The following is a 26,351-nucleotide window of genomic DNA, read 5'->3' as shown; positions in this document are numbered from 1 at the left end:
TCCTGAGGAGTAGAACTAGAACGATGAGCCTGCTGTTGAGAAGATTGGTTTCCTTTGTTGGGAAAGCTAGGAGGAGGATTCTGCTGAGGCTGAGAGTTGCCTTGCTGGTAGCCATTCTGCTGGTTGTTTGGATAAGATCGCTGTTGGTAGTTGTTGTACTGAAAATTGGGCTCCTTCTTATACCAACTACCATTGTTGTTGATGAAGCATAGCTCTTCTTGACCTTCCAAACCCTCAACTTCATTAACCACAGGTGGTGCTTCTTGATCTGGGTTACCAACAAAGTTCAGCTGCTCTTGTGTAGCCTTATCAGCAATCAGTGTGTCTATCTTATCATGTAGAGCCTTTAGCTCCTTCCTTGTCTGCTTATCAACAGTTCTATCTCCTATGTCATGGTCTCCGCTGTAGGCTATGTCACTCTTCACCATGTTGTCAACCAGCTCCTCTGCATCTACTTCAGTTCTCCCCAAAAAGGACCCATTACTTGCAGTGTCCAATCTGGATATGTACTTAGGAAGAGCACCCCTGTAGAATGTGCTCAATAAGCTCTCTTTGGAGAAGCCATGGTGTGGGTATTGAGCTTGGTAGCCTTTGAATCTCTCCCAAGCTTCACTGAATCCTTCCAAGTTCTTCTGTTGGAAACTGGATATCTTGTTTCTCAGCTTAGCAGTTCTTGAAGTTGAGAAGAACTTCTCCAAGAATACTCTCTTGCAGTCATCCCAGGTGGTGATGGAGTCGCTAGGTAGAGACTTCTTCCACTGACGTGCCTTATCTCCCAAAGAGAAAGGGAATAACTTGAGTTTGAAGGCATCCTCGACACACCATTGGTATTTGACAAACCACAATAGCTGTCAAACTTGTCCAAGTGATCAAATGGGTCTTCTACAGCCAAGCCATGATACTTGTTGTTCTCGATCACGTTGAGGAGTCCTGGTTTGACCTCAAAGTTATTAGCCTCCACAGCTGGGGCTCTGATGCCAAGCCTATGAACATTGATGTTAGGACGGTCATAGGTACCAATCGGTCGAGCAGGTCGCTGAGGGTGCTGAGGGATAGCCCCTTGACCGTTTGCAGGTGGATCCATATCAATATCCTGCTGAGCTCTTCTCTGTCTGGATATACCCCTTTTGAAGTGCTCTGATGCCAGGTACAATTGGAACTAGGTTTGATGTGCCTTTGCTCCTCAAGTTCATACACCTGAAATTGAAAGAGGGATAAAGATGTAGAATCAGTAACAAGAAAAAGAAAAATGACTTAGTCTCAAGCAAGTGACTAAATCTCAATGTTTAAATCTACTCGGAATTTGGCAACAGCGCCAATTTGATGTTAGGTGTTTTCAAGGCTCCTAAAACAAATGTTGTAATATGAGTGAAATGTCGAACCAATTCCAAGGGATTTAAAGCACCAAGAATACAACTACTTCTTTAACCAAGTGCAATCGAAGATTTGATGATTTTAGACCTAAAAATGCAACAATAGAACAATAAAACAGTAAATGAATGAACTTTCTTTTATGAGAAAGGAGAACTCATGGGTATAGGAATTTAGACCTTGGGTGATCAAGTTTCGAACTAAAGATGGCAATGATCAATCAAACTAAACAACCTTAAGCTTAGACACAATCCTAAACAAACTCTATGTCTAGATGAATGCTCATTTGCTAACATATTTCAGACATCAAATGTCTTTGGTTGAATAATATAAAAGCAATCATTAATAACAAGTCTATATGCTATCTTAACACCCTTAACAATAAATGTCTTTGGTAAAGTATGTTAAGAGTTTAGGAGAGTTGACTCAGACATATCATCGAACACCTTGTGGGTGGGAGATGTCTAAAGATCAACTTTTGAGAGGCTAACTCAGTAGATGCATTATGAATACTCTCCTAGCAAGGAATAAAGTTTGATCTACACTAAAATATCCTAGAACTAGCCTAATCACCCTTAATCTTCCTAACTCATGAATTCAAAAGTGGATTACTCACTAATTCCCATGATTTCTCTTAAACCCATATTGGATTTCAGATTAATCATGAAAGAGATAATAGATAAGAAATCAACAAAGTAACAAGAACAAAGATCCAATGATTCAAGAGATGAACTTTCCAATAGGTTTTTGGTGGTTTTCTCAATGATAAAAGATAATCTGCCTCCAATAGCTTACAAAACATACTTAAACTTAGGTTTTTCTAGTCTAAAACGTAGAGGGGCAAAATGGTAAAATGTCACTCAGCAGACATGCAGCAGCCTGGATGACGCGCCACAAGGCCGCTGGGGCACGCAGGCCGCTGGGACACTTAGGCGCTGGTAGCTTCAGTTCTGTGGCGTGGGCAGGGAGACCGTGGGACCAGGCTGAGTGAGCTTGCATATTTTCTCTAGTTTTGTGTCGACTTGCAGCGGCATGGGGGACGGGGACACGAGGCCGCTGGGGGGCGAGACCGCTGGGACACTTAGACGTGGTGAGATTCTCGAACATAAATCATCCTCTTTTTGCTCCAAAATCATCTCTAATGTCTCCAAAGTCACCAACTACCATCTCCAATACCTGATAAGGACAAATGCAATGCAAATGCATCCTATATGCATACTATATGGATTCTAATGATCAAAAAGAAGATAAAACAAAGATCAAAATGATGCAAATACACAAGATATCAGTAATTTGTTGGGCAGAACTGATTTTTTCGATTTAGATTTTGTGTTTGTACTATTTTCCCTTCTTTATTATATCTTTCTAAAAACTGTAATTCCTTAGGGCATGATTATTGAAGGCTCATGAAAGAAGTTTACACACGTCTGAAGTAAAAAAAATATTATAATATACTACAGCAATGAACTCGTCTCGCCCCGCCTCTTCCGGATGAATATGTTTCATAATTGTTTAGCGGGCTCCACACCTTGTGCCAGTATACTATCGGTCAGTTTTTTTTTTTTTTTTTTTTTTTTTTTTTTAAAGAAATCAAACCGGAAAAAAAAAAAAAGCTAAAGTTGTGAACCCCAACCGGGGATTCATCGATGGCATGGTCTTAGGTATTTAATGAAATTCCTTGGGTGATAAAAAGGAAACGAGAGGATGCAGTGAAGCAAAAAAAAAAAACTAATTTAACAAATGTTGAATAATTAGGTTAGGTGCGACAGAGGAGACTACTAATGACAGGATTCATGGATGGCGGCTAGGTAGGAATTAAATAAATGTTTTCATTTATGTTAAAATCTTAGTTGTCACAAACTCTGTAATGATGCTTACATTAGTGTTTGGACAATAATAATAGCTTCTTAATTTTCTCTACTTTAATTACATGTTAATGTTTCGACGCCCAGCAGTAACAAACCGCCATGTGTGCTTTTATAGTCATCTTCTCACATAAAGACAGGGACTAAAAGTTTCATTTTAATAAATGCAATTTTAGTATTTTTTTCTTGTTATACAAAAAATATTATTTTATAATTTTAATGCAAATTATATTTACTTTTTTAACTGAAAATTAATTGTAAACTACATCGATTTTATAAATAATTTTTATTTATCTCAAATACTATTTGTCAGAAAAATATAATTAATAACGATTTACATATATTTTTGTAGTTCTTTTAATCTGTGTGAAAAATATCAAATTGACACTTTTCAAGAACATAGTATTTTTTGACAAACAAAAATACTAAAATATACACTAAAATTTTTCAAACTAGTAATTTTGACCAAAAACAAAAAATGCTAGGAAATTAATTAGATATTAACACTACACATAGACATAATTAAAAAAAAAAGCGTTTTCTGTTTAAAGCGAAATAATGAATTTCATTATAGGGAGGGAGAGTATATCGTTTGTTCGTCAATTTTGACAGTAATTATAATTAATATTTGTTTGTGTGTAATTGTATGGAAGAGTGACTTTTGGTGCCTTTTGTGTGTTGCTTGAGAGAGATTTCCCCAGTTTTTTTTGAAATTCCAGTTAAATAAAAAACCCTATCTCCCCCCCATTCTTCACAAACCCCCTTCATTCGTTTTGTTTCCATTCATTGAAACGACGGTGGTGATTCGATTCGATTCCGTTGGAGCTAGATCAGATCGAATCCGGAATCAGAGTGTAGTAACATAAGATATTCGAATTGATGGAATGATATAAGGGGGGAGGAGGGAGGATGACTGGATTGGGGGTTCGATCCAGTAGCTATGGTTGCTTGGACAAGACGGGACTCAACGGCGGCGTCGTTTTGCCAATCCAGAGTAGTAGTACGATACGTAGCAAAGCAGCATCATCAAAGATGATGCACAAGGAGAGGGACGGTGTTGTTCACTGGATCTTCAAATTCGCTGGTCGTAAGAAGGTCGGCATGTTGCTCCTCTTCTTAATCTCCGCCGTCGTCTTCCTTCGCGTCCTCTTCCTCGGCAAAGGTAACATCGATTCCTATTGGTTAGCTTAGAATTGAGGAGTCCTTGTTGATCGTAATGCTAAGAGGTTACTTTGGAGCTAGGTTTTACTTCAGGGAATCAACTACTACTACTACTTCTTAAAAGCTAGAAAATATCTGGATGCTAAGATCTTGTAATGTATTCAATTGATCAGGTGAAGACGGTCAGGAAGTGCAAGTTCCTCCGAGTCTACATTTCAATGGCAGTTCTGTTGTAAATCATTCCAACATGTTTAGTGAAGACCAAAACATCAACATTCGGAATATCTCTTTTAATGTTGTATATTCCCCTCCTCCTCCTCCTATGCATTTTCTTGGCTATACGCTTCCTCAAGGACATCCTTGCCATACTTTCACCTTACCTCCCCCACCTGCCGACAGAAAAAGAACTGGACCTCGCCGTAAGATTCAAAGTCCTTGCTTTCTGAGATCACTACAAGTTTTGTTGTTGTGATGATGCTGAAAACATCTGTGATATATGCTGTTTCTTTTTCTGCTTGTTTTTGGTTTCAGCATGCCCGGTGTGTTACCTCCCAGTAGAAGAAGCTATTGCCTTGATGCCAAGTACCCCGTCCTTTTCCCCTCTTCTTAAGAACTTAACGTACATATATGAAGAACCTCTAAACAGAGACACAGAGTTTGGAGGGTCTGATTTTGGAGGTTATCCTACTTTGAAACATAGGAATGATTCTTTTGACATCAAAGAAACAATGAATGTACATTGTGGGTAAGTCTTTTCAATTCCCCTCGTCTGTTTCTTTTTTTTTTTTTAAATCTCATCTTAGTATTTTTTTTTTTCCATCAGGTTTGTCAAAGGGCCACAACCCGGTCGAAATACAGGTTTTGACATGGATGAGGCTGATCTTCTCGAAATGAAGCAGTGCCGTGGGATAGTTGTTGCTTCAGCTGTATTTGGTAGTGCTTCACGTGATACTTAGCTTGTTTCTGTTAATAATTGTTCTAGTCGTGTTGCCAATTTTTATATGTTTCTGATGAAGACTGTTTCTCTTTTAGATGCTTTTGATGATGTAAAAGCCCCACAAAACCTCAGTAAATACTCGGAGGAAACAGTTTGTTTCTACATGTTTGTTGATGAAGAAACTGAATCAATTTTGAAGAGAGAACGAGGCCTTAACGACAGCAAGAAAGTAGGGATATGGAGAGTTGTTGTTGTTCATAATCTCCCTTATTCCGATGGAAGGCGCAATGGAAAGGTAGATACACCTCTCTTCTCTTTCCCACTGTCGAAATTTTGCATTCAATTAATCAGAAACTAAAACATGAGTTTCGTGACATGCAGAATATTCCCCCCTTAGTTTTACAATCTTTCACCAAATGTATTGTATCCACTCTGCTGTAAGAACAGCCTTATTGCTTTAGATTAGGCTTGAAGCTGTTTACTAGAAAAGGGAAAGATTATAAAGGCAACTTATCTGCTGATACCTCGCTCTCTTTGTAGGTGCCAAAGCTTCTTGTTCATAGGATGTTTCCAAATGCTCGCTATTCTTTATGGATTGACGGAAAACTTGAGCTCGTCGTCGATCCACATCAAATTCTTGAAAGGTAAAGCCTAGCATATTTTATCCTTTAAGATCAATCCCATTGATATCTCTACTGTTATATTCTGACCATATTGAATAGTGGTTGGCTATGCTCTTTCCTGCAAATACTGACTAACAAACATTCCTCTATTTACATTAGTCAATTCTTATGGTAGAATCTGCTAGTTACACCTCTTTTTCAGATAAAATTGTCCTGAAGCAGCTAGCTCTTTGTGCTTAATGTTCCAGTAACTTTAGAGGTTCAGCTGTTTCAAATAAGATCACGCTTTTAGTTTAGAAGACCTTAGGCTTGGTGAATCTATTTCTGGGCTGCAGCAATCTGAATAACCTCTCTTTTCATCAGGTTCTTGTGGAGGAAAAATGCTACTTTTGCTATCTCTATACATTACAGAAGATTTGATGTTTTCGTGGAGGCTGAAGCAAATAAAGCTGCTGGTAAATATGATAATGCCTCTATCGACTTTCAAGTGGATTTCTACAAGAATGAAGGGCTAACCCCTTATTCTGTTGCAAAGCTCCCAATCACAAGCGGTATGTCTCTTTTGCCTTGCTCTTTCCAAAATCCATTTTACAGGATCAGTTGCATTGTTGTTACACAATATAGATATGGTTGGACTATGCAGACGTTCCGGAGGGGTGTGTCATTTTAAGAGAGCATGTTCCGATTAGCAACCTCTTCACTTGTCTTTGGTTCAACGAAGTAGACCGATTTACTTCTAGAGATCAAATCAGTTTCTCGACGGTAAGAGACAAGATTGCTGCAAAAACAAACTGGACAGTAAGCATGTTCCTTGATTGCGAGAGACGTAATTTTGTAATTCAGGTGAGTTTCTTCTTTTTCATGTTGACTTAGCCCAAGCAAAGAGAGTCCTGATTTTATCAAACAATCTAATGCAGAGATATCATCGAGCAGAACAAGAGAGATTTGCAAGGCAAAAACCTCCAGTGCCTAGTTTTTCACCTCCACCGCCTTCACTACCTACACCAGTTTTAATCAGTAGCAGCGATTTGCCTAGAAAAGTCTCGAGTGGAAGAGCGGGTAGAACATCGCCGCCTAGGAGGCGTGGAAGAGACAGACGGTCCGGTGCAAGAGGTCACAGGAAGGTTAATTTGCCTGTACGATTACCAGATTCAGCATTAGACTGAAAGAGTCAAAGGCCCTTGCAAAGAGGTTGGTTCTTGGTCACTCTCATCACCAATTTACACATTCAAAATTTACCACAGTATCTTCTTTTCTTGTTCTGTTTCTCTATTGATTCTTAAGGATTCAAAATCATTTTTTAATGTATATATATACACACAGACTTCTGCTCATAACTATCAAAATGTGGAACCTAATGGTATCCATCAGACAAATATTTTAGAATATTAAACAGACAGTTTTTACACGTTGAATTGATGGATTTTGAAAGAGTTAGGGAGTTAATGGGAGTCGTATCTCTTCATTATCCAAAAATTTGTATTTTTAATTATAAAAGTATTTAAATTATAAGAAAAACTCTCTACCGCATAGAGGTACGTCTAGGCTACGACAAACGTACCTCTGGCACAACTTCTGTCTAGAGGTAAGTGTATACCATGAAGTTTATGTTTCGATTCCAAGCAAAGATGAATTATGCAAAACATTCCAAAAAAAAAAAATATTAAAATAAGAGGAGAAGATGAATCTGTGCCTGTGCGGCTCTTCCCACTGAACCCGGTTCATGATTATTACGTGAACCCCATGACACGTGGCAGTTCATGACTGGTTAGATTATTATTTTATTTTAATTTAAAAAAAAATCAAACAGACAAAAAAATAAATTTCTATAGAATTCACTGATGCAGATGTCCTAATGTTTTTTTTAGTTTGTAATAGTATAGTATAATTGACAAAAGAACAAAAGATAGAAAATTTGGCTGTTCCCTGCATTCACTATGTCAATTCATGAGAACTAATTTTTTTTCTTTATGGGCATAACTAGAGACTCTGTAATATGATCATATTAAATGGATTTTTCGTTACTTGACCATGACTATAGGTTTCTACCTTTTCTTAATATGTTTCTACTTTAAATAGAAACTAACTTGTAGGATCAGGTGAATAGTGATTTGTTTGTCTGGTTGAACAATTTGTTATCATGTGCACACTTTAAATAGAAACTAATTTGTAAGTTTTTTACAAAAGGAAAAAGATAGTTATTATAAAATCAGTGGTTACTGCACTACCAAATCATGTTATATCTTATTTTTTTAATCAAAGGGTGTTACGAAAAATTGACGAGTGTTGTGGTATAATTTTGATGAAATTCAGAGAGCAATACAAACGGAATGCATTGGAAATCATGGAACAAATAATGTTTAAAATAAAGATGAAGGAGGGCTGAGTTTCAAAGATCTAACGGACTTCAATAAGACAATTTCTGGAAAGCATTTCGGGCATTTGATTGAGAAGCAAAACACTATATTTTTCAGAGTTTTTAAAGGAATGTATTTTTATGAATGCATCAAACCTAAATCCAATTAGATCATACTCACCGTCATATGAATGTAGGATTGTTTCTGTTAGATTTCTGATTAGCAAATGACTAATCAAAAAGGTGGGATCATGATCATTTATTTTATTATGGAATGATCCTTCGCTCCCAACCATTCGCCCGAGACCAGCAAATATAAATCAACAAAATCTCTTCCCTGATCTTACAATGGATTCTCTCATCAATACAATATCAAGAATGTGGAATACTTAGGCAATTCAGAATTTGGTTGATCCTTCGCTCCCAACCACTCGCCCGAGACCAGCAAATATAAATCAACAAAATCTCTACCCTGATCTTACAAGGATTCTCTCATCAATACAATATCGAGAATGTGGAATACTTAGGCAATTCAGAATTTGGTAGATCCCCAATATTGAAAGATTATTGAAAGTATTCCTCTTAGTCAAACTCAGCTAGTAGATAGAGATGGATGGTATTTTTACTAATAATAGAAAATATACGGTGAAATCTTGATATCATGTGGAACAGGTTTAGCCTGATAGAAAAAAAATACTACCTGTGTATGGACCTACAATGGATTATCTAAAAGCATATTATCGGAAGATAGAACGTTCACCAAAAATAAAACATTTTTGGTAAATAGTATCAATGATGTACAACAGTTAAGAAAAACTTGCTATCAAGAGCGATTCAGGGGATATACAATGTGCAAGATGTGGAATCAATAAACAACATGTTTTTTTGAATGCCCTCCGGTGTGGGCACTCTCTAAGATCCCATCGACCCATATATATTCTATCCCATTCACTATTACACACATGGATCATTTGTTTGGGGAGTGTCTTCACATCTAGAAGATCATCAATATGCATGAGTTTTATGGTATATAATATATTAAGAAAAGCACAAAATAGTATCGATCGACCAAATCCGGGCTTCTTCCGTTAAGTGTCGATCGATAGTACTGAGTATGCATCGATCGACGCGCGTCTCTCCTTGTCGACCTCGGGTGGTCGATATAGTCATCACGGGTATGAACTATAAATGCTCCAAAATGCTCCAAAATCATCATCTATCTTCCATTAGCTCCTGAACCTATAAATATGCAATATAGACCCAAGAATGGATAGGATATATCCTAAAATACTTATATACCATGACTAAAAGTGGGTCAAATTCATGGTATATCATATGACAACGTCTCAATCCATATGAGACAGATTGCTCAGATTGCTGAAAGTGTGAAGAGACAGCAAGATACTCTTCCTGGAAAAAAGTACCTTGCTGTCATATGAGACTGATCTGGAACCCATGAGATTCACATCAGTCGAGAAGGGGAAACAAAGAGAGTCAGATCAACCACCTGAAGCTGCACCTACAGATGAAGAAGCGGCGGAACACCCTACTAAGACCGCTCTGACTTCTGCAGAACAGCCTGCTGAGGCTGCTCCACCGTTTGTAGAACCTTCCGCTGCTCGTTAGTATATACCGAAGGTATCCTATCCTGTCCCAGCTAAAATTATACGTAAGGAGAAGAAGGAGATGAAGTGCAGAAAGATGCTGGAAGACCTAACATTCAGACTTCCCTTGATGGATGCAATCCAGATGATACCATCTATGCGTAACTTTGTGAAAGGACTGATTTCTGGGAAAATATCTGATGACAGTGAGTTCATGATCATCACCAAGGAGTGTAGTGCAGTGCTTCAGAACAAGAGGATCAAGAAACTGGGTGATCCGGGAAAATGTGTTCTCTCAGTCCAGATTGGGAGAACAGTCTTTTCATGCTCACTCGTCGATCTAGGATCAAGCATAAACCTCATGCCATACTCTGTAGCTAAGCACCTGGGATACACAGATTTCAAACCTACCAGGATGTCCCTTGTGTTTGATGATCGTTCAGTGAAGTCTCAAGTTGGAATTCTTGAGGATCTCCAAGTTCTGGTTAGGAACACACTTGTCCCTGCTGATTTCGTAGTTCTGGAACTTGAGGAAGAATCAAAAGATCCCCTGATCCTGGGTAAACTATTTCTATGCACTGTCGGAGCTATCATCGATGTTCGACAATGGAAAATCGATCTACACCTAGGGGACATGTGATGAAGTTCGAAATGAATCAGATGCTCAAGAAACCAATGCTGGATGGACAGACTTTCACAGTCCAAGAGGAGAGCGACCCGCTGGAACCTCATAAGAGAATGATTGAGGAAATTCTCACCGGTGATCCTCTCGAACTCGCCTTAGTTAAAGCTGAAGCTGAGCAGAACTTAGAGAGTGTTGATGCTGATGCTGATGCATATGCCCAGGTCCTAGATTCAGCGAGAAGTATGGAAAAGATAGTGGCAAATCTAAGTCTGGGGGAGAACAACGAGCTCAGCAAACCAGCTGGAACAACCGCACCTTTGAACCCGACTGTTCCGTCAGCTTAGATCGATGACTCATTGAGCGAGCTGAAAGCTCCAAAGGTAGAGCTCAAATTCCTTCCCAAGGGACTTAGGTACGCATTCCTTGGACCCAATTCTACATATCTTGTCATTGTGAACGCTGACTTGAACAATGCTGAGACTTCTCTGCTCTTATGTGAACTTAGAAAATATAGTAAGGCATTAGGATATTCTCTAGTTGACATACATTGCATTTCACCTGATCTGTGCATACATAGAATTCATCTAGAAGATGAATCGATGACTTCTGTAGAACATCAGAGGAGGTTAAACCCAAATCTAGAAGAAGTTGTAAAGAAGGAGATAATGAAACTTTTAGAAGCTGGTGTAATCTATGCCATCTCTGATAGTAAGTGGGTTAGCCATGTTCATGTAGTGCCTAAGAAAGGACGAATCACTGTCATAACAAATGAAAAGAATGAATTGATCCCTACTAGAACAGTGACTGGTCATCGCATGTGCATTGATTTCTATAAACTGAATGACGTGACTCGCAAGGATCACTTTTGACTTCTTTTCATTGATCATATGCTTGAAAGATTGGCTAACCACCCTTACTATTGCTTTTTAGATGGTTATTCAGGTTTCTTTCAGATTTCCATCCACCCAGACGATCAGGAGAAGAGAACGTTCACATGCCCATACGGAACATACGCCTCCAGAAGGATGCCCTTCGGATTGTGCAATGCTCCAGCGACCTTCCAACGCTGCATGATTTCGATTTTTACTGATCTAATCGAAAACATAATGGAGGTTTTCATGGACGATTTTAGCGTCTATGGAAGCTCCTTTCATGTCTGTTTGTCAAACTTGTGCAGGGTTCTGAAGAGGTGCAAGGAGAAGCATCTTGTGCTTAACTGGGAGAAATGCCACTTCATGGTCAGAGATGGGATTGCTCTGGGACATAATATATCAGAGAATGGTATCGAAGTGGACAAGGGAAAGATCGAGGTTATGATGAGTTTGCAGCCACCGACTTCAGTGAAGGGAATAGAAGCTTCTTGGGGCATGCTGGTTTCTACAGGAGGTTCATCCAAGACACTTCGAAAATCCAAGACCACTCACTAGGCTGCTCTGCAAAGAGACCATGTTCGATTTTGACAACGACTGTCTAGCCGCGTTTCACACGATCAAGGGAGCTCTAGTCAGTGCACCGATTGTCCAACCTCCAGACTGGGACCTTCCTTTTGAGATCATGACAGACGCGAGTGACTTTGCAGTGGGAGCAGTTCTTGGAAAGCGGAAGGACAAGAAGCTGCCCGTGATATACTATGCGAGCAGAACAATGGATGAAGCTCAGTGTCGCTATGCAACTACAGAAAATGAGCTCCTTGCCATTGTGTTCACGTTTGAGAAGTTCAGTTCCTACCTAGTGGGATCTAAGGTGATCGTACACACGGACCATGCAGCTTTGAGGTACCTGCTCACGAAGAAGGATGCTAAACCGCGTCTCTTAAGATGGATTCTCTTACTCCAAGAATTCGTTTTAGAGATAAGAGACAAGAATGGGGTTGATAACCGCGTGGCAGACCATCCTTCTAGGATGAAAGTCTTAGATGAGACAGCTCTTAACGAGTAACACCCAGTGGAATATGTCAATGCGATTGGTCTGTGCAGCAACAGAATAGTCATTCACAGTCGGCAATGACTGTTCCCGTGAAGACGAATCCTTCGCTGTAGTGATCCAGAAGCTATATCTGAATCTTCCATGGTTTGCTGAGATTGCAAACTTCCTTGCAGCTGAGAAAGAAGCTTTGAAGTTCACTGAAAATGAGAAGAATAAATTTCTCAGGGAAGCAAGACACTACTTTTGGGACGAGCCATATTTATATCGGCAGTGCAAAGATGGGATCTTCAGAAGGTGTGTTCCAGAGGCTGATAATCCAGGAATCCTTCACCACTGTCTCGGTTCTTCCTATGCTGGTCACTTTGCCACCTTCAAGACAGTCTCCAAGGTCCTCCAAGCCGGTTTTTGGTGGCCTACTATGTTCAGGGATGCCCATGATTTCATATCACGATGCAATGCATGCCAGAGAATGGGGAGTATAAGTAAGAAGAATGAAATGCCTCAGAACTACATTTTGGAAGTAGAGATGTTCGACTGCTGGGAGATCGATTTCATGGGACCGTTCCCACCTTCTTACAAGAATGAGTACATACTGGTTGCAGTGGATTATGTTTCCAAGTGGGTAGAAGGGATTGCTAGTCCAACTAATGATGCACGTGTAGTGACCAAGATGTTCAACTCCATCATCTTTCCAAGATTTGGAGTACCTAGGGTGGTCATAAGCTATGGGGGAACTCGCTTTATCAATAAGGTGTTTCAAGGATTGCTGAGGAAAAATGGTGCAAAACACAAGGTAGCAACCGCCTATCACCCCCAAACGAGTGGCCAAGTGGAAGTTTCCAACAGAGAGATCAAGAACATCTTACAGAAAACAGTCAATACCACGCATAAGGACTGGTCGCTCAAGCTCGACGATGCTCTCTAGGCCTACAAAATAGCCTATAAGACACCTTTAGGGACCACTCCTTATCATTTGGTCTATGGCAAGGCATGCCACTTACCTATGGAGCTAGAGTATAAGGCAGTTTGGGCTGTCAAATTGCTGAACTTCGACATCAAACCCGCTAAGGAGAGGCGAACAATCAAGATCTTTGAGTTAGAGGAAATTAGGCATCTGACATATGAAAGCTCTAAGATCTATAAGGAAAATACCAAGAAATTCCATGACAAACGGATCATCAGCAGAAGCTTTGCCCCGAATGATCAGGTCTTACTTTTCAATTCTAGGGTCAAGTGTTCCCTGGAAAGTTTAAATCGAAATGGTCTGGACCTTTCACCATCAAGGAAGTCCGTCCCTGTGGAGTTGTTGGGTTGCTGGACACAAGAGGAGAGTTTTTTGTTAACGGTCAGCTCCTCAAGTCTTATCTTGCTGACACAACAATCACTGAAGGTGTAAAAATACCCTTAAGCGATCTCTCTCAAGACTAATTGGCTCATTAAAGTCAAGCTATTGATTTAAACCAAGCGCTTGGTGGGAGGCAACCCACTGGTGAGTGTACATATTGTTTCTTTATGTCTTTATCTTTTAAGAAACTAACTTGCAGATAAAAAATCAAGAAAACCCGAGCCCTTCCCAGAAGAACACTCCGGTGCTTGTTCCGTAACTGGAACAATCGCTCCACCAACCAAAAAAAAATAAATAAATAAATAAAAAATAATAATAAATAGGAGGAAGGGAAAGCGGTTAAATTTGCCTATTTAAGGCTCACTCACTCCACTTCCCCACTCTCTCTCTCGCCGCAAAATACTCCAAAGAACCCTAAAATCGAAAACCTCTAATCTCACCATTTTATCTTTTTGATTTTGAGTTCTAACTCCTTGGATCCTCTAGAGATCAGTTTGTCTTTGCAGGAATCATCAATCCAATCAAGGTAACCGCTTGAAAGACTCCTCCTTCGCGCATGCAAATCGCGATTTTGAAGAGTCTCCTCGAATTCTCTTATCTCTTTTGCTTAGTGTTTGATCCTAGATTGGTTATCGGTTTCAATCTTTCTACTAGGATCAATAAAGAGTCAATGGGAATGAGATAGGAACCGATTTATTTGCTAAAGTTGGATTCTTGATTACTTGAGTAGTATGTTGTGGCTATTTGCTAGAGTGGAACTATAGGTTGTTTAGAAATCGATGGACTTGAGTTAATTGAGAGATTGGAATGTCCCATCATTTCTAGAACAACCGATGAACAGTGCTAATTTGGGAAATTGTTTATATTTTGTAGATGCATCCACGCACTAGGTACATGAAGGCACTCAAGCCTTCCAAGAGCTCTCGCGGAACCGCCACACCCCCTCCAAGCGCAAGTGCTCCGTCTTCTTACCCATGGCCTAACAAGATTGGAGGTCAACCGATTGATGTCAATGGCCCACTGCTCCTTGACTACAATTGTGAGGGGTGGGAAAAGGAGTCTGCGGCAAGGTACAACCGGCTTCTCGCTGTAGAGATCTTGCCCACTCGCTTTGCACACTTGGAGACCATAGCTGACCTCGGTCTCGACACTGACGTGTTTGATACACTCCAAGCGATGGGCATTGCTCCTCTCTGCTACCAAGCTCAAGCTATCTACCCAGATCTGGTCCGGCAAGTGCTCGCAACAGCCCATATCAGTTACTGTAACCCCACTGCGCCAACGTACGAGAACTGCTCCATCTATTTCATGGCTGGCGACAAGTTCTTCTTCATCTCTCTCCATGATCTCAACGATCTGTACGAGATCACATACACGCCTAAAGAGGTATCGGTTGAGAAGAAGTTCACGCCGGCAAGCGCCTTTTGGGATCTCATTGCAACCGGCCAGTTCACTTCTCGCAAGGCCTACAAGTCGCAGATCAGGAACCCTACTCTGAAGATCATCGCTAAGATTGTGTCAAACATCCTGTTCTCAAAGGAGTACACTTCTAAGGTCACGAACGGAGAGCTGCAGGTGTTGTTCACAGGGGTTGAGGACGAGATGCGCCGAGACAAGGTGATACCCATTTAGACCGTGAAAACAAACCCAAGGTACATTGACACCACCTACCTGATCGCTTGCCACATCTTGCGCGACGAAAGCACCTACAAGTTCGCTTACAAGGAAGGGAATCCTTTGTTCTGCAAGCTTCTTTTTACGGGGCTCACAGATTTCATTACTCTGGAGAACATCGTGTTCCTGCCCGATCAGGAGAACTTATGCGAGGATCCCCGTGCACCAGTTCTAGATGCGGATATGGATGATGTGGAGGATGTGAACTCCACTTGCTGATGGAGAGTACGATCTGTAGGATCTCGCTGATGTTACGGATGACCATGCCTACAGACGTTGGATGGTTGATTCCCAGAAGAAGAAAAAAGCCTCCTGAAAAGGATCCTTAGGGCAATCACAGGCGGCTGCATCGAAGGCCAAGAAGAGCAGACACCGCAGAGAACAAGGCGCCTAGGCAAGAAACAAGTCGGCTGGAGGAAAGCGACTTCCGCGGAACAGTAGGACAGCTGATCACTCTGGAAGCGGCATGTCAGACTAAGTCCCCAAGGACTATTTCTATCCTCTTGTTTTATCCATCTGAATTATTTATTTACATGTTATTTGCTTTTATTCGGTGTGTTTTAGTTTCCTCTGATTTATTTTCACAACCAGGGATGGTGTGAAGTAAGTCTGGGGGAGCAATTGTACTATTTGCTTGGCTGCTTTTGAGTCAGTCCTTGTGTCATTTTCATGCTTTTATCAAGTCAGTTTTTATGATCAAGTTAGTCAAAAGTATTGTGGGAATCAGGACCTTATTTTGTGATGATCTCTTAACCACTTCGTGCTTTAACCTTCTTATTCAGTGACCTTAGCAGTGATGAAAGACCCATACACGGACCTGGAACACCCTGACATATCTCATTTGACACTCCAGAAGTTCTCTACCGATCATGTTACACTGGGTAGACTTAACTCCACCTTTATCTGAACCTAAACTGGACTTTAATTCTTCTTGTTATGGGCACTAGATCAGGGAGAATGAGATTTAAACTCAGGACTTCTTATCCTTTTCTATCCCTCTTGCTGTTCCTGAGTGGCTAGTTCATTTTTAGCTAGTTCCCACCTTGTAATCTAACCTTTTGTTCCACCCTCATGCAATTGTTTTTCTAGTACTTTATGTGCAGATATGTGCAAAACGGTCGGAGAGGAAAGGATCGACACAGTTCTTACTCATTAATTCTCACATATTCCGTTGAAGTGGAACACGGTGGACATGAGAACAATCAGTAAGAGTATGTTCCGATATCAGAGAGAACAGTGAAGAGAAGACAATGTTTAAAACGAACCAGAAGAATCACCAGTGGCATTCCGAACATCACTTGTTACCTCCTTCCTCGTCACCCATAATCTTCGTATCTGTTTATAAAAAAAAAGAGAATCTTTATTTATTGTTTATTTTATTGGTGACGAGAAAGGGAAGAATCTATGATGCATGCCACTGAGGAAGTCGAGAAAAGTGATGGTGGTTTCAGTGAAGTGTTCTGAAGGGGTTGATACGCGCAAAGCAGTCATATGATCGATCTTATCGGAGAGCAGTCCGACAAAGAAGAGATGAGTAAGGGCTGTGGACATCAATGGAGCCATCCTACGGCCATTTTGTGCGATATTCTGCATCCACTCTTGGTAACACCTAAACACTCTTGAAACTCCACCATAAAAATTAGCATGTTCTATACCTAGCCCGTTCACCCTGATTAGAGCCTATGACAAGAAGCTCACGCTAATCTTAATTGAGCATAAGGAGTTTTGTCTCGAAATTGTTATCTTTTCAAGTTGAAATGTAGAGTATGGGGCCGATCTTCGAACAGCGATCAGGGGGTTTCCAGTAAGTGTGTGCGGTCCTAGTCTACAACTTGTATGGTTTAGAATTTGTGGTAAGAGTATGGTTGTTGAGAATAAGCGAGTTCCCACACTTTCAAACCTTTCTCCCTGTTCTTGATACTTGTCTTGTTCGAGGACAAACAAGGATCTAAGTCTGGGGGAATTGATATATGGTGTTTTTCACATCATTGTATATATGTTTTCATTTGATTTAAGTCTCTAATCCGTGCCAGTCTAGTCATTTTTGATCATTTACAGGTCTGGAGTTGGTAGAAGAGTGAAGAGAAGGTGCATGAAGAAAATATGTACTTTTGGAGCAATCATGCGGAGAACACTCAAGGAGTACAGTCCCGAGACTTTTCTCAAGCGGAACAGCCAGGCAGAGCGGTCCTAAGGTTGTTCCCGACAAATAAGGAAACTCCTAATTCGGTAATTATGACTCAGTTTCCCTAATCTCTTTTCTACCTAATGGCGCCTCCATATAAAAACATCACTTATGCATTTTATTTCATTCTACGCTAATTTTTACAAGAGAACTATTAGCTTTTGCGATATGCAACTTGTAAGGGAGAAGAATCCACTTTCTTATAGAGAAGATCATATGAACCCTTTATTTCTACTCTTGTTCTTATGCAGTATTATTCAGGATTTATGTCTTTGATTGCTTGCATCATGATCGAGTAGTGATCTAGCTCGCCTAGGATTTTTAGGGTGTTGAAACATGAGTTAAACATAGATAAGCGATTCTTATTTGTTCTTCATTCATATTGTTCTTAATGCTTGCATTAACTTGATCACTTGATGTTAGATCTTAAGTTTAATCACCTAGCTAACCGCATAGGAGATAACTTAACATTTATTGAATAAGCTTAATATCCCTAATCAGCAGTAGTAGATATTAGGGTAGTAAGTGAACTGATCAGACCTAATCTCTAAAGTTTGCAATCGATTCTCATCTCAACGACAGTTAGATGGTGAGATCTGCAAAGAGATCACCACCACGACAGTGGGGTGTTCCAGCTGAGTGATCTGAATTCTAGAAAGCACTGCATCGCGCTTGAATAATTATTTGGCTCCAATTCAACACCCGATGAAACACCCTAGGCTAGCTTCTTATTAAATTGAATTAATCTTTAGTTTACTTATTTTCTACGTCACCTTGAAATCAAAACCCCAATTTTCTTCTTAGCTTAATATTGAACTCATAAGAGTAAAGTATAAAATGGTCCTCTTTAGTGAATCTAAAGTACTATAATCACCAACAGTTACGGTCAAACTTGACAGTAGCAAGAATTCAGTGTATCAGAGAGATTCTATTTTAATAGTATAGATATTATAAGAAATAATAAATATAGCCAACCTAGTTGTAACGTTTGCAAGATCATGTTTGGAACTTTTGTTATCTAATACACAATTGTGTTTACTTTCAAGTTAAATCTTTCTATATTATTCATAAGACAATGAGTTTGAATGACTATTTCTAATGAAACTTCTAATCTTTAATGGATAAATGATTTATTTTACAGGTTACCAATGGCACTGTCAGTAATTAATCTAAATAATCAAATGTATAATTAAATATAGTTCTGAGGTAGAGGTAGGATGAATCAGATATCTGGAAATTTTAAGGTAAAGGTCCGGTGAATCCATGATTTTCCAATTTTTATCTGGATCTGCGGTTTTCAGATGTTCGGATATTCGGGTATTAGATATTTTTTTAAAAAATTGTAATTTCCGTAGATATTCGGATCCGAATTTAGATCCTTAGTGCGGATATTTGTTTCGTATAACTTTGATATCATCATAAACGTTTTAATATACTACTAGAATTTGATCCGCACGCCCGTGCGGATGTATATTTCAAAAATATATTGATATTTATTTTTCATGTCAATATCAAAGTTGGATAAAAAATTCAAATCTAAAGAACCGAACCGATCATGATCCGAAAGAGTAATACCAAATTCGAACCAAAATTGATTAAATATCCAAAATATTCAAAATTTTGATATTTAGACAACCGAAATGATAACCAATTCGAACCGAAGTATTTTGGATATCAAAATGTATCCGAAAAAGATTTACATACTTATATATATATTAATTATTTTTAGTTTTAATGTATATAAAACATTCAGAATATATACGATACTTTTAGGTTGGTTTAAATACTTGAAAATATATAAAAATAGTCAAATATAAACATCTAACATAGTGAAAGTACACTCAAAACACCAAAAATATTTAAAATAGTTATTGATTTTTGATCCAAAATTTAAACCAAGCCAATTTAAATGTTACTATTTTGATTTGAAATATGTATATAAAATTTAAATTTTATTTTATGATTATTTAGACAAAACAATGTTTTTAGGTAATTATATTAGTCCATTTTGTATATTATAAAACTGATATACTTTTATCCATGTTTCAAATTTTTAATTGTTTGCATTAGTTTTCTATGAATTATTATTAATTTATTTTTAAAAAATTGAACTCTTGGAATTTTTATATTTGACTAAACTAAGTAAGGTAATAACACAGTTTTTAAAAATTGTTTTATATAATATACTATTTATATTTTAGTTTGTGTTTTATTTTCGCCATAAAGAATTATAAATAAAAAACTGTAAATATAGTGACAAAATTGTAAATAAAAAAATATAAAAAGAAGGTTGTTTAGTTTATTGTAAAAACAATGGTTACATGTTTAAATAAAAAGAAGTATTAAATATGTTATTCATATTTCTAAACAATTCTCATTTGTTATTAGTTTATTAAAAAAATGGCTAAATATGTAAATAAAAGAAAGTATAAATCTCTACTATCTATGTTTTCAAACATATCTCATTTATTCTACTATCCTTGTTTCCGAACAATCCAATTGTGTACTTCAACTTTAATAATACAGATATTTAGTGTTATATATTGTATAATTCTATAATATTATTGTTTAAGCTTCTTATTCGTCATGATTAATATATAGTGATTTGTTTTATATATTTTACGTTTACTATTTTTAATATATTTTTGAGTCCGGAATAATAAATTCACAATCTGAGATAATCAAATATAGAATATTCTTTAATATAGCTTTTTAATTTATATTGTTTGTATACAATATATTTTAAAATAATTTAGTTATAAAATAGATGGATATTTTTTCTGATGATTTATATTTTCATGTTTTGTTTAGGAAAATATACTTGAACGTCTATCATTTTTGTGTTTTGCAAAATTTTATAAGTAAATACATTGTTATGTTTAAATAATATCTTTAATTAATTATTAATATTTCAAATTTTCTAGTCACATATTTTGTAAATAATACATGAACTAAAGGTTAATTATATAGTATTATATATTTATATAATAATTTTCAGATAATATATTTATGTGAGTTTAAGAATAATTTTAAAATGATATATAGTTGTAGATATAAAAATTTAACATATTTTGATAATTTTTATTTTTTATATAAATTATTAGATAGCTTATGATTTAATCCGTTGTAACTATGAATGATAAATTTATTTAAATGAAAGCATTTATAAAATAAGTTATTCTATAAATTTAATATAATTTTTCATATTTAGTTCATAAAGTATTTCTGTTTTAATAAAATATAAACGATAATGATAAGCTTATAAAAATAACATAAGTTTTTATTTTCTTTGTTTTATGATATTTTTTTTTTAATTATTATTAATTAAAATAATATTATCTTATTAATTATGCAATTAAGTAATGCACTATTTTATAAATAAATATTCAAAATGTTTGGTAGGATCTTGTTAGATTTTTTTTATTATTAATATATTTATTAATTATTAGCATCTAATATAAATAATCAAATGTGTCACTTAATTAAGTGGTTTTACTATGTAATGGTGGTTTTCTTTGTCGACAAAAAAAAAACCATGTAATGGTGCTCTGACGCTGGTTTCCACTTCATCCTTATTCAACATGTTTGAATTTTTTTAACAATTACATCATCAAATTTTCATTATTCAATATGCTCATTATAATTATTCAACTACTAGATTTTTTATTCAGCCTTCCATTGCAAATGGTTTAAGAATTGAGGAAAATATATAACTCAAATTTGAATAAACGTTGAAAAATCTCTACACATCTATCATAATACAAAGATTAACTTACGCACTTTAATATCAGTCAGATTGTATCTAAATCAAAGGATCTGCGTTAATTCAAAAAGCTAAGAAGTCAAGACAAATCTTCCAATTATAGAAAGAATATTCTCACCTACCCAAAAAAAAAAAAAATAGAAAGAATATTCTCATAAAATCATGCTATTTATTGATATGAATACTAACGGCTCCACGAGATAATTACAACGTTTTTTGATATGATACATAATATAACTGATAACAAGTTTTGTGGAGATAAAACAGGAAAAATCATCGCTAGGTCAAACAAAAAAACAAAGATCATACAAAACTAAGAAACAAAGATCATACATAATCATTTTGATCGAAAAGACAGTAAGTAGCTTCTGTTTGTTTGTTTGTTCGCTTGTTTTATAACTAACGTAACTCCCGCAAACAGAAACCCTAAAGTTTCATTACTCAAAGAATACACGGCGAGACAAGAATCAATTATCAAGACAAGAATGGCGAGGGCTCTTGTGATTATAAACTGCATCATTCTGGCAATAGGAAACTGTGGAGGTCCTCTGATCATGCGTCTCTACTTCAACAATGGTGGCCACAGGATTTGGTTCTCCACTTTTCTTGAAACCGCAGGCTTTCCGATCATATTCATTCCTCTCCTCTTCTCTTACCTTAACCGGCGCCGAAGCAACAACAATGAGAGCGACAATACACGGTTCTTTCTCATAAAGCCACGTCTCCTAATGGCTGCGATTCTGATAGGCATTCTCTCAGGGTTTGATAACTACTTATACGCATATGGCATAGCTTATCTTCCAGTTTCGACAGCTGCTCTCATCATTGCTTCACAGTTAGCATTCATAGCTATCTTCTCTTATTTTATGGTCAGCCATAAGTTCACTCCTTTTACCATCAATGCTGTTGTATTGTTGACTGTTGGAGCTGCGGTGTTGGGAATGCATACCGAAACTGATAAGCCCCTTCATGAGACTCACAAGCAGTACATGATTGGGTTCTTGGTGACTGTAGCAGCCGCTGTTATGTATGCATTTCTCTTGCCATTAGTGGAACTTGCTTACCAGAAAGCTAAACAACCCATGAGCTATACGCTCGTGCTTGAGGTTCAGATGATTTTGTGTTTCCTTGCTTCTTTAGTTAGCCTCATTGGTATGCTCATCGCTGGTGATTTCAAGGTAGTTTACTATTTGAAACAGATAGATGTTTTTGACTTATGTCCTGAGTCCTGAGTCCTGAGTCTTTCCACCCTTTTATATTGGCAGGCTTTACCAAAAGAAGCAAAAGAGTTCAAGCTTGGAGAGGCAATGTTCTATGTAGTGGCTGTATTTTCAGCCATAATATGGCAAGGATTCTTCCTGGGAGCCATTGGTTTGATCTTCTGTGCATCGTCTCTTGTCTCTGGTATAATGATATCAGTTCTTTTGCCCATCACAGAGGTTTTAGCTGTTATTTTCTACCATGAGAAGTTTCAAAAAGAGAAGGGTCTTTCTCTTGCTCTGTCCCTTTGGGGTTTTGTCTCTTATTTTTATGGTGAGATCAAAGCTGACAAGGATAAAAGAATACAAGAGGAGGCACAACTGAATTCTTCTTTGCCTAGAAGAACGAGAAGTACTGAGTGTTAAACTTAAACACATCAGCTTAGAAAGACATCATAAAGGTTTCCATTACTTCATTTAATCCCTGTTACAGTGTTACTAGATTAGAGGATATTAAACATCGTGGAACTATATGCCAAACACACGTATCTAAGAACCTTTTTACCTTTTATACTACTTTAATGAATTTGTGACAGAAAAGATGCAAAGTTAGTCTTGTGTTGTCTTCTGCTGGTTTATTTTAGCTTTGATATCTCGTGGTGGAGGTTTCATCCTATTGACTTGTTTAAAAATATCGCCAGCAGAACCCGTGTATCAAGAAATCGATACGAAGACTGGCTGGCCTAGTGCCACCAGTTGAGAGCTTCTGGTAAATCCTGTTTGGTTCACAGGTGAGAGGAGATAATATTCAGTTGAATCACAATGCAAAGGTAAAACCTTAAGACAACCGTACCAATTTTTTAGCTTTCTCTAACCACGTATCTTTCAACTCACACTGCTTCCCCTAAGGTATTCTAGTTATTTGGTTGAAACTTGAATGCATCAAAAACGCCAACCTTAAATACAAGGAGAATATAGATTGTATGTACTCTCACCCACCAGCTTCCTTCAGCAGAACCACTCAATTCACTGTTGATTTCTTCTTTTGCGAACTCTTCCAGATTATAGCACGCTGAGGTTCTTAGTTCACTAGAGAATACAGGGGAAAAAAGTCACCTCTAGTATCTTCAAAGGCTTGAGATCTAAACCATCCTCTCAGTGAGAGGATGAAACAACCAACTAAATTTACAAATGGTAAATGCCAAATTGTAGAGATCCATAGACAAAATATACCTTGGATCTCACTGGAGATAAATCTTACTTGTATCTCTGTCTTCCCTGAGTGTCGGAACCTCAACTTTGCCTCCCAAAATGGCCTGTCAAATAACTTTTATAAGACATGTCCAGTATAGCATAAGGGATATATATTAGAAACAACGTGAATAATAAGACATGAAAGGATGCATCATGTTTGACTAATATTGGTAGTATAACAAACAATTTGCAACGAAAGCTTAAACCTCTATGCAGGAAGAGTATAAAATTTACCTTAAATTTGATACACCAAGTCCCCATGTTGACTTGATCTTGCCTGACCAGCACCTTGGATTGGGACTGTAGCTTTAGACTCCACTCCTGTGGTCAAGTAAAGAGAAATAGGAATATTAAAATTTGACAGAATCATGTCATCAGGAATCATATTCACTATCTTGTCCAGCAGATCATGTAAAATGATCTCCAAAATTACAGTTCTAAAAATTTTCTGCTTCAAATCTGCCGCAAATATCAAGCATAATAAAAAAAAAAAAAGAAGGAAAAGAAATAGCCAGCTATGCAAGAAGTGTGACCAATATTTGAATTGGGAGAACATCTAAGGCACACAAATCCTCAGAGAAAGCAACGTAACAATGTAAATGAAATCATGCCACTCATTTCATCGCAGAACTGACATGTTTTTTTCTGAAAGATGAGAACTGAAATGTTTTAAAACCAAAATCAAGTTAAACATAGGAAAAAGCATGAGACTTCAGATAAACTACCATGGGTCACAACGTCAGCTGTCTTTGTGGCTTCCACAACATAGATCCTCTACAAGACATGCAGTGCTCGTGAAGAGATACACACATATATATACTTGCTTAAAAGCAGTGACGTTGAGATGACTACTGAAAACAGCCTATCTCTTTTCGAAGCAGTGCACCCTTTTGCAGCTTCTCAAAGACAGAGTGTTAGTTCCACCTATTCATTTTTCAACAAATAAAACATATTTAATGAAGATTCCCACACAACAAGATCTCATATGACAAAACCAGCTTCCATTGTATACCAGTAAAGATAGAATCAGAGAAACTTACCCGAATATCAGGTAAAATCTGATTAGTTTGGTCCTCAAATATCTTAACCAAGTGTACTAATGCTAGAAACTTGACTATAGTCACAATAAACAGATGAGGCAAACTAGTCACAATAAACAGATGAGGCAAACCGAGAAAAAATTGATGTACCTCCGAAAAAATCCTGAGAAGGATATTCATGAGAAGCATTTTTTTTTTGTTAACCCGGGTGTCCGGATTTCCGTAAGAACCCGACTAGCGCCGACCACCGCCCCCACAATCTGAACCACTAAGGGTCCGGAGGGTTTTTACGGTAGCGGCGGCTTCCCAGAGGCCCGGAGGGACCATGTGAAAACCCCGGTGGCCAACGCGGATCGAACCTGCGGGGAGCGTATTGGTTGTTACCTCAACTCGCCTCTAGGCCAACCCGTGTTGGTTCATGAGACTGTTTAGGGTTAACTTTTTATAGTGACTAGCCCCACCGCTTGCGCGGCCCCAAATCTAGGAAATCCCTCCCTTCCGGCTTGGACCTACGGATTAATGTATATTCCGTTTGCCCCCATTCGTATGGGGAAACCCCTCCGGCTTGGACCTACGGTTGGTATACACCACTTGCCCCTACTCGTATGAGGAAGGATTTATTTGGAGAAGCATAGTACCACCCTGCTGTCCCCGGGAATCGAACTGGCGACTTCGGGTAGCATGTGTGAGAAGATTCGCTGGTAACCACTAGGCCACCAACACTTCTTTCATGAGAAGCATTACGCGAAAAAAAAAGTTATTCAATGAATAAAAAAAACTATTCAATGATAAAGTGGCAAATAAACAAGAAAGCCCCCAACAAGAAAAAAAGACCTATTGTAGCTTGAATTTAACACTCGAAAAACAAGAGTCTTTTGAGATCCTGCAAAGTGTCAACAAACTCCATATACATATATGATATGTTAACATATGAATGTCTTAATACTACATAAAATGATAGCTTTCATATATACACATTTGATAAGATAAAATGAATACATCTGATAATCAGGAATCATAGAGAAATGTAAACATCAAATCTAAGGATCATATTTATGTTTGCACATGTTTACGGGCCGTTCACCTAGTAACAAAGTAACTATAAACACATAAGCTAATGGTATATTTTCAGAAAATAAAATTTCACTGCAAGGGAATAAATACATTTGAAGAGCATTAAACGAGTGAAGGTGCTGCTTTACAAAGACAAGAGTCTCTCGATGTGGTCTGGGAACCCATCTATTGTGTAAATATATTTTCTATCAAGTCTAGGGAATCCTTTGAGCAAGGCTTCTCTAGTGCTGTTTCTCTTCGGATCGAAATATACAACATAAAGTAATTCACAAACTAGATGGTGCAAAAATAATCTCACACAGCATCAGTAACAACCTGAAATCTTAAACCATTTCTCCATACTCTCTTA

The 26,351-nt window shown here is 37.7% G+C and overlaps 3 protein-coding genes and 1 non-coding gene across 5 annotated transcripts; all 4 read left to right on the top strand.

The window, feature by feature from the left end:
- Positions 1–558: 558 nt before the first annotated feature.
- On the top strand, positions 559–665 carry LOC130495429 (small nucleolar RNA R71). The gene has a single exon (XR_008934698.1). It is a non-coding gene; the product is annotated as a small nucleolar RNA R71 (small nucleolar RNA).
- Positions 666–3,811: 3,146 nt separating this feature from the next.
- LOC108856308 (probable hexosyltransferase MUCI70) lies at positions 3,812–7,372 on the top strand. The gene is made up of 9 exons (XM_018630080.2): positions 3,812–4,398; positions 4,571–4,816; positions 4,929–5,142; positions 5,221–5,330; positions 5,430–5,629; positions 5,875–5,978; positions 6,321–6,508; positions 6,601–6,800; positions 6,875–7,372. Exons 1-9 carry the CDS (start codon positions 4,146–4,148, stop codon positions 7,121–7,123), a joined length of 1,764 nt encoding a protein of 587 aa, XP_018485582.2. The 5' UTR covers positions 3,812–4,145; the 3' UTR covers positions 7,124–7,372.
- A 2,642-nt stretch (positions 7,373–10,014) lies between these two features.
- LOC130494882 (uncharacterized) lies at positions 10,015–10,557 on the top strand. The gene has a single exon (XM_056985707.1). It carries the CDS (start codon positions 10,015–10,017, stop codon positions 10,555–10,557), a length of 543 nt encoding a protein of 180 aa, XP_056841687.1.
- Positions 10,558–21,664: 11,107 nt separating this feature from the next.
- LOC108860970 (purine permease 3) lies at positions 21,665–23,549 on the top strand. Of its 2 annotated transcripts, XM_057010672.1 has the most exons (3): positions 21,665–21,792; positions 21,857–22,613; positions 22,701–23,549. In XM_057010672.1, exons 2-3 carry the CDS (start codon positions 21,921–21,923, stop codon positions 23,058–23,060), a joined length of 1,053 nt encoding a protein of 350 aa, XP_056866652.1. In that variant the 5' UTR covers positions 21,665–21,792; positions 21,857–21,920; the 3' UTR covers positions 23,061–23,549. The 2 variants fall into 2 exon arrangements, with proteins under 2 accessions (XP_056866652.1, XP_018490303.1); XM_018634801.2 differs by having other exon boundaries at positions 21,732–22,613.
- The last annotated feature ends 2,802 nt before the right edge of the window (positions 23,550–26,351 follow it).

This window comes from Raphanus sativus, chromosome 5 (assembly GCF_000801105.2).
Source record: "Raphanus sativus cultivar WK10039 chromosome 5, ASM80110v3, whole genome shotgun sequence".
Taxonomy (NCBI): domain Eukaryota; kingdom Viridiplantae; phylum Streptophyta; class Magnoliopsida; order Brassicales; family Brassicaceae; genus Raphanus; species Raphanus sativus.
This window is presented reverse-complemented; position numbering and strand designations above follow the sequence as displayed.

Coding starts and splice junctions, on each gene's coding strand:
- LOC130494882 (XM_056985707.1), top strand. CDS start 10,015: ATGCTGGAAGACCTAACATTCAGACTTCCCTTGATGGATGCAATCCAG.
- LOC108860970 (XM_057010672.1), top strand. CDS start 21,921: ATGGCGAGGGCTCTTGTGATTATAAACTGCATCATTCTGGCAATAGGA. Junction 22,614..22,700: donor TCATCGCTGGTGATTTCAAG/GTAGTTTACTAT, acceptor TTATATTGGCAG/GCTTTACCAAAAGAAGCAAA.
- LOC108856308 (XM_018630080.2), top strand. CDS start 4,146: ATGACTGGATTGGGGGTTCGATCCAGTAGCTATGGTTGCTTGGACAAG. Junction 5,630..5,874: donor ATGGAAGGCGCAATGGAAAG/GTAGATACACCT, acceptor CTCTCTTTGTAG/GTGCCAAAGCTTCTTGTTCA. Junction 5,979..6,320: donor CCACATCAAATTCTTGAAAG/GTAAAGCCTAGC, acceptor TCTTTTCATCAG/GTTCTTGTGGAGGAAAAATG.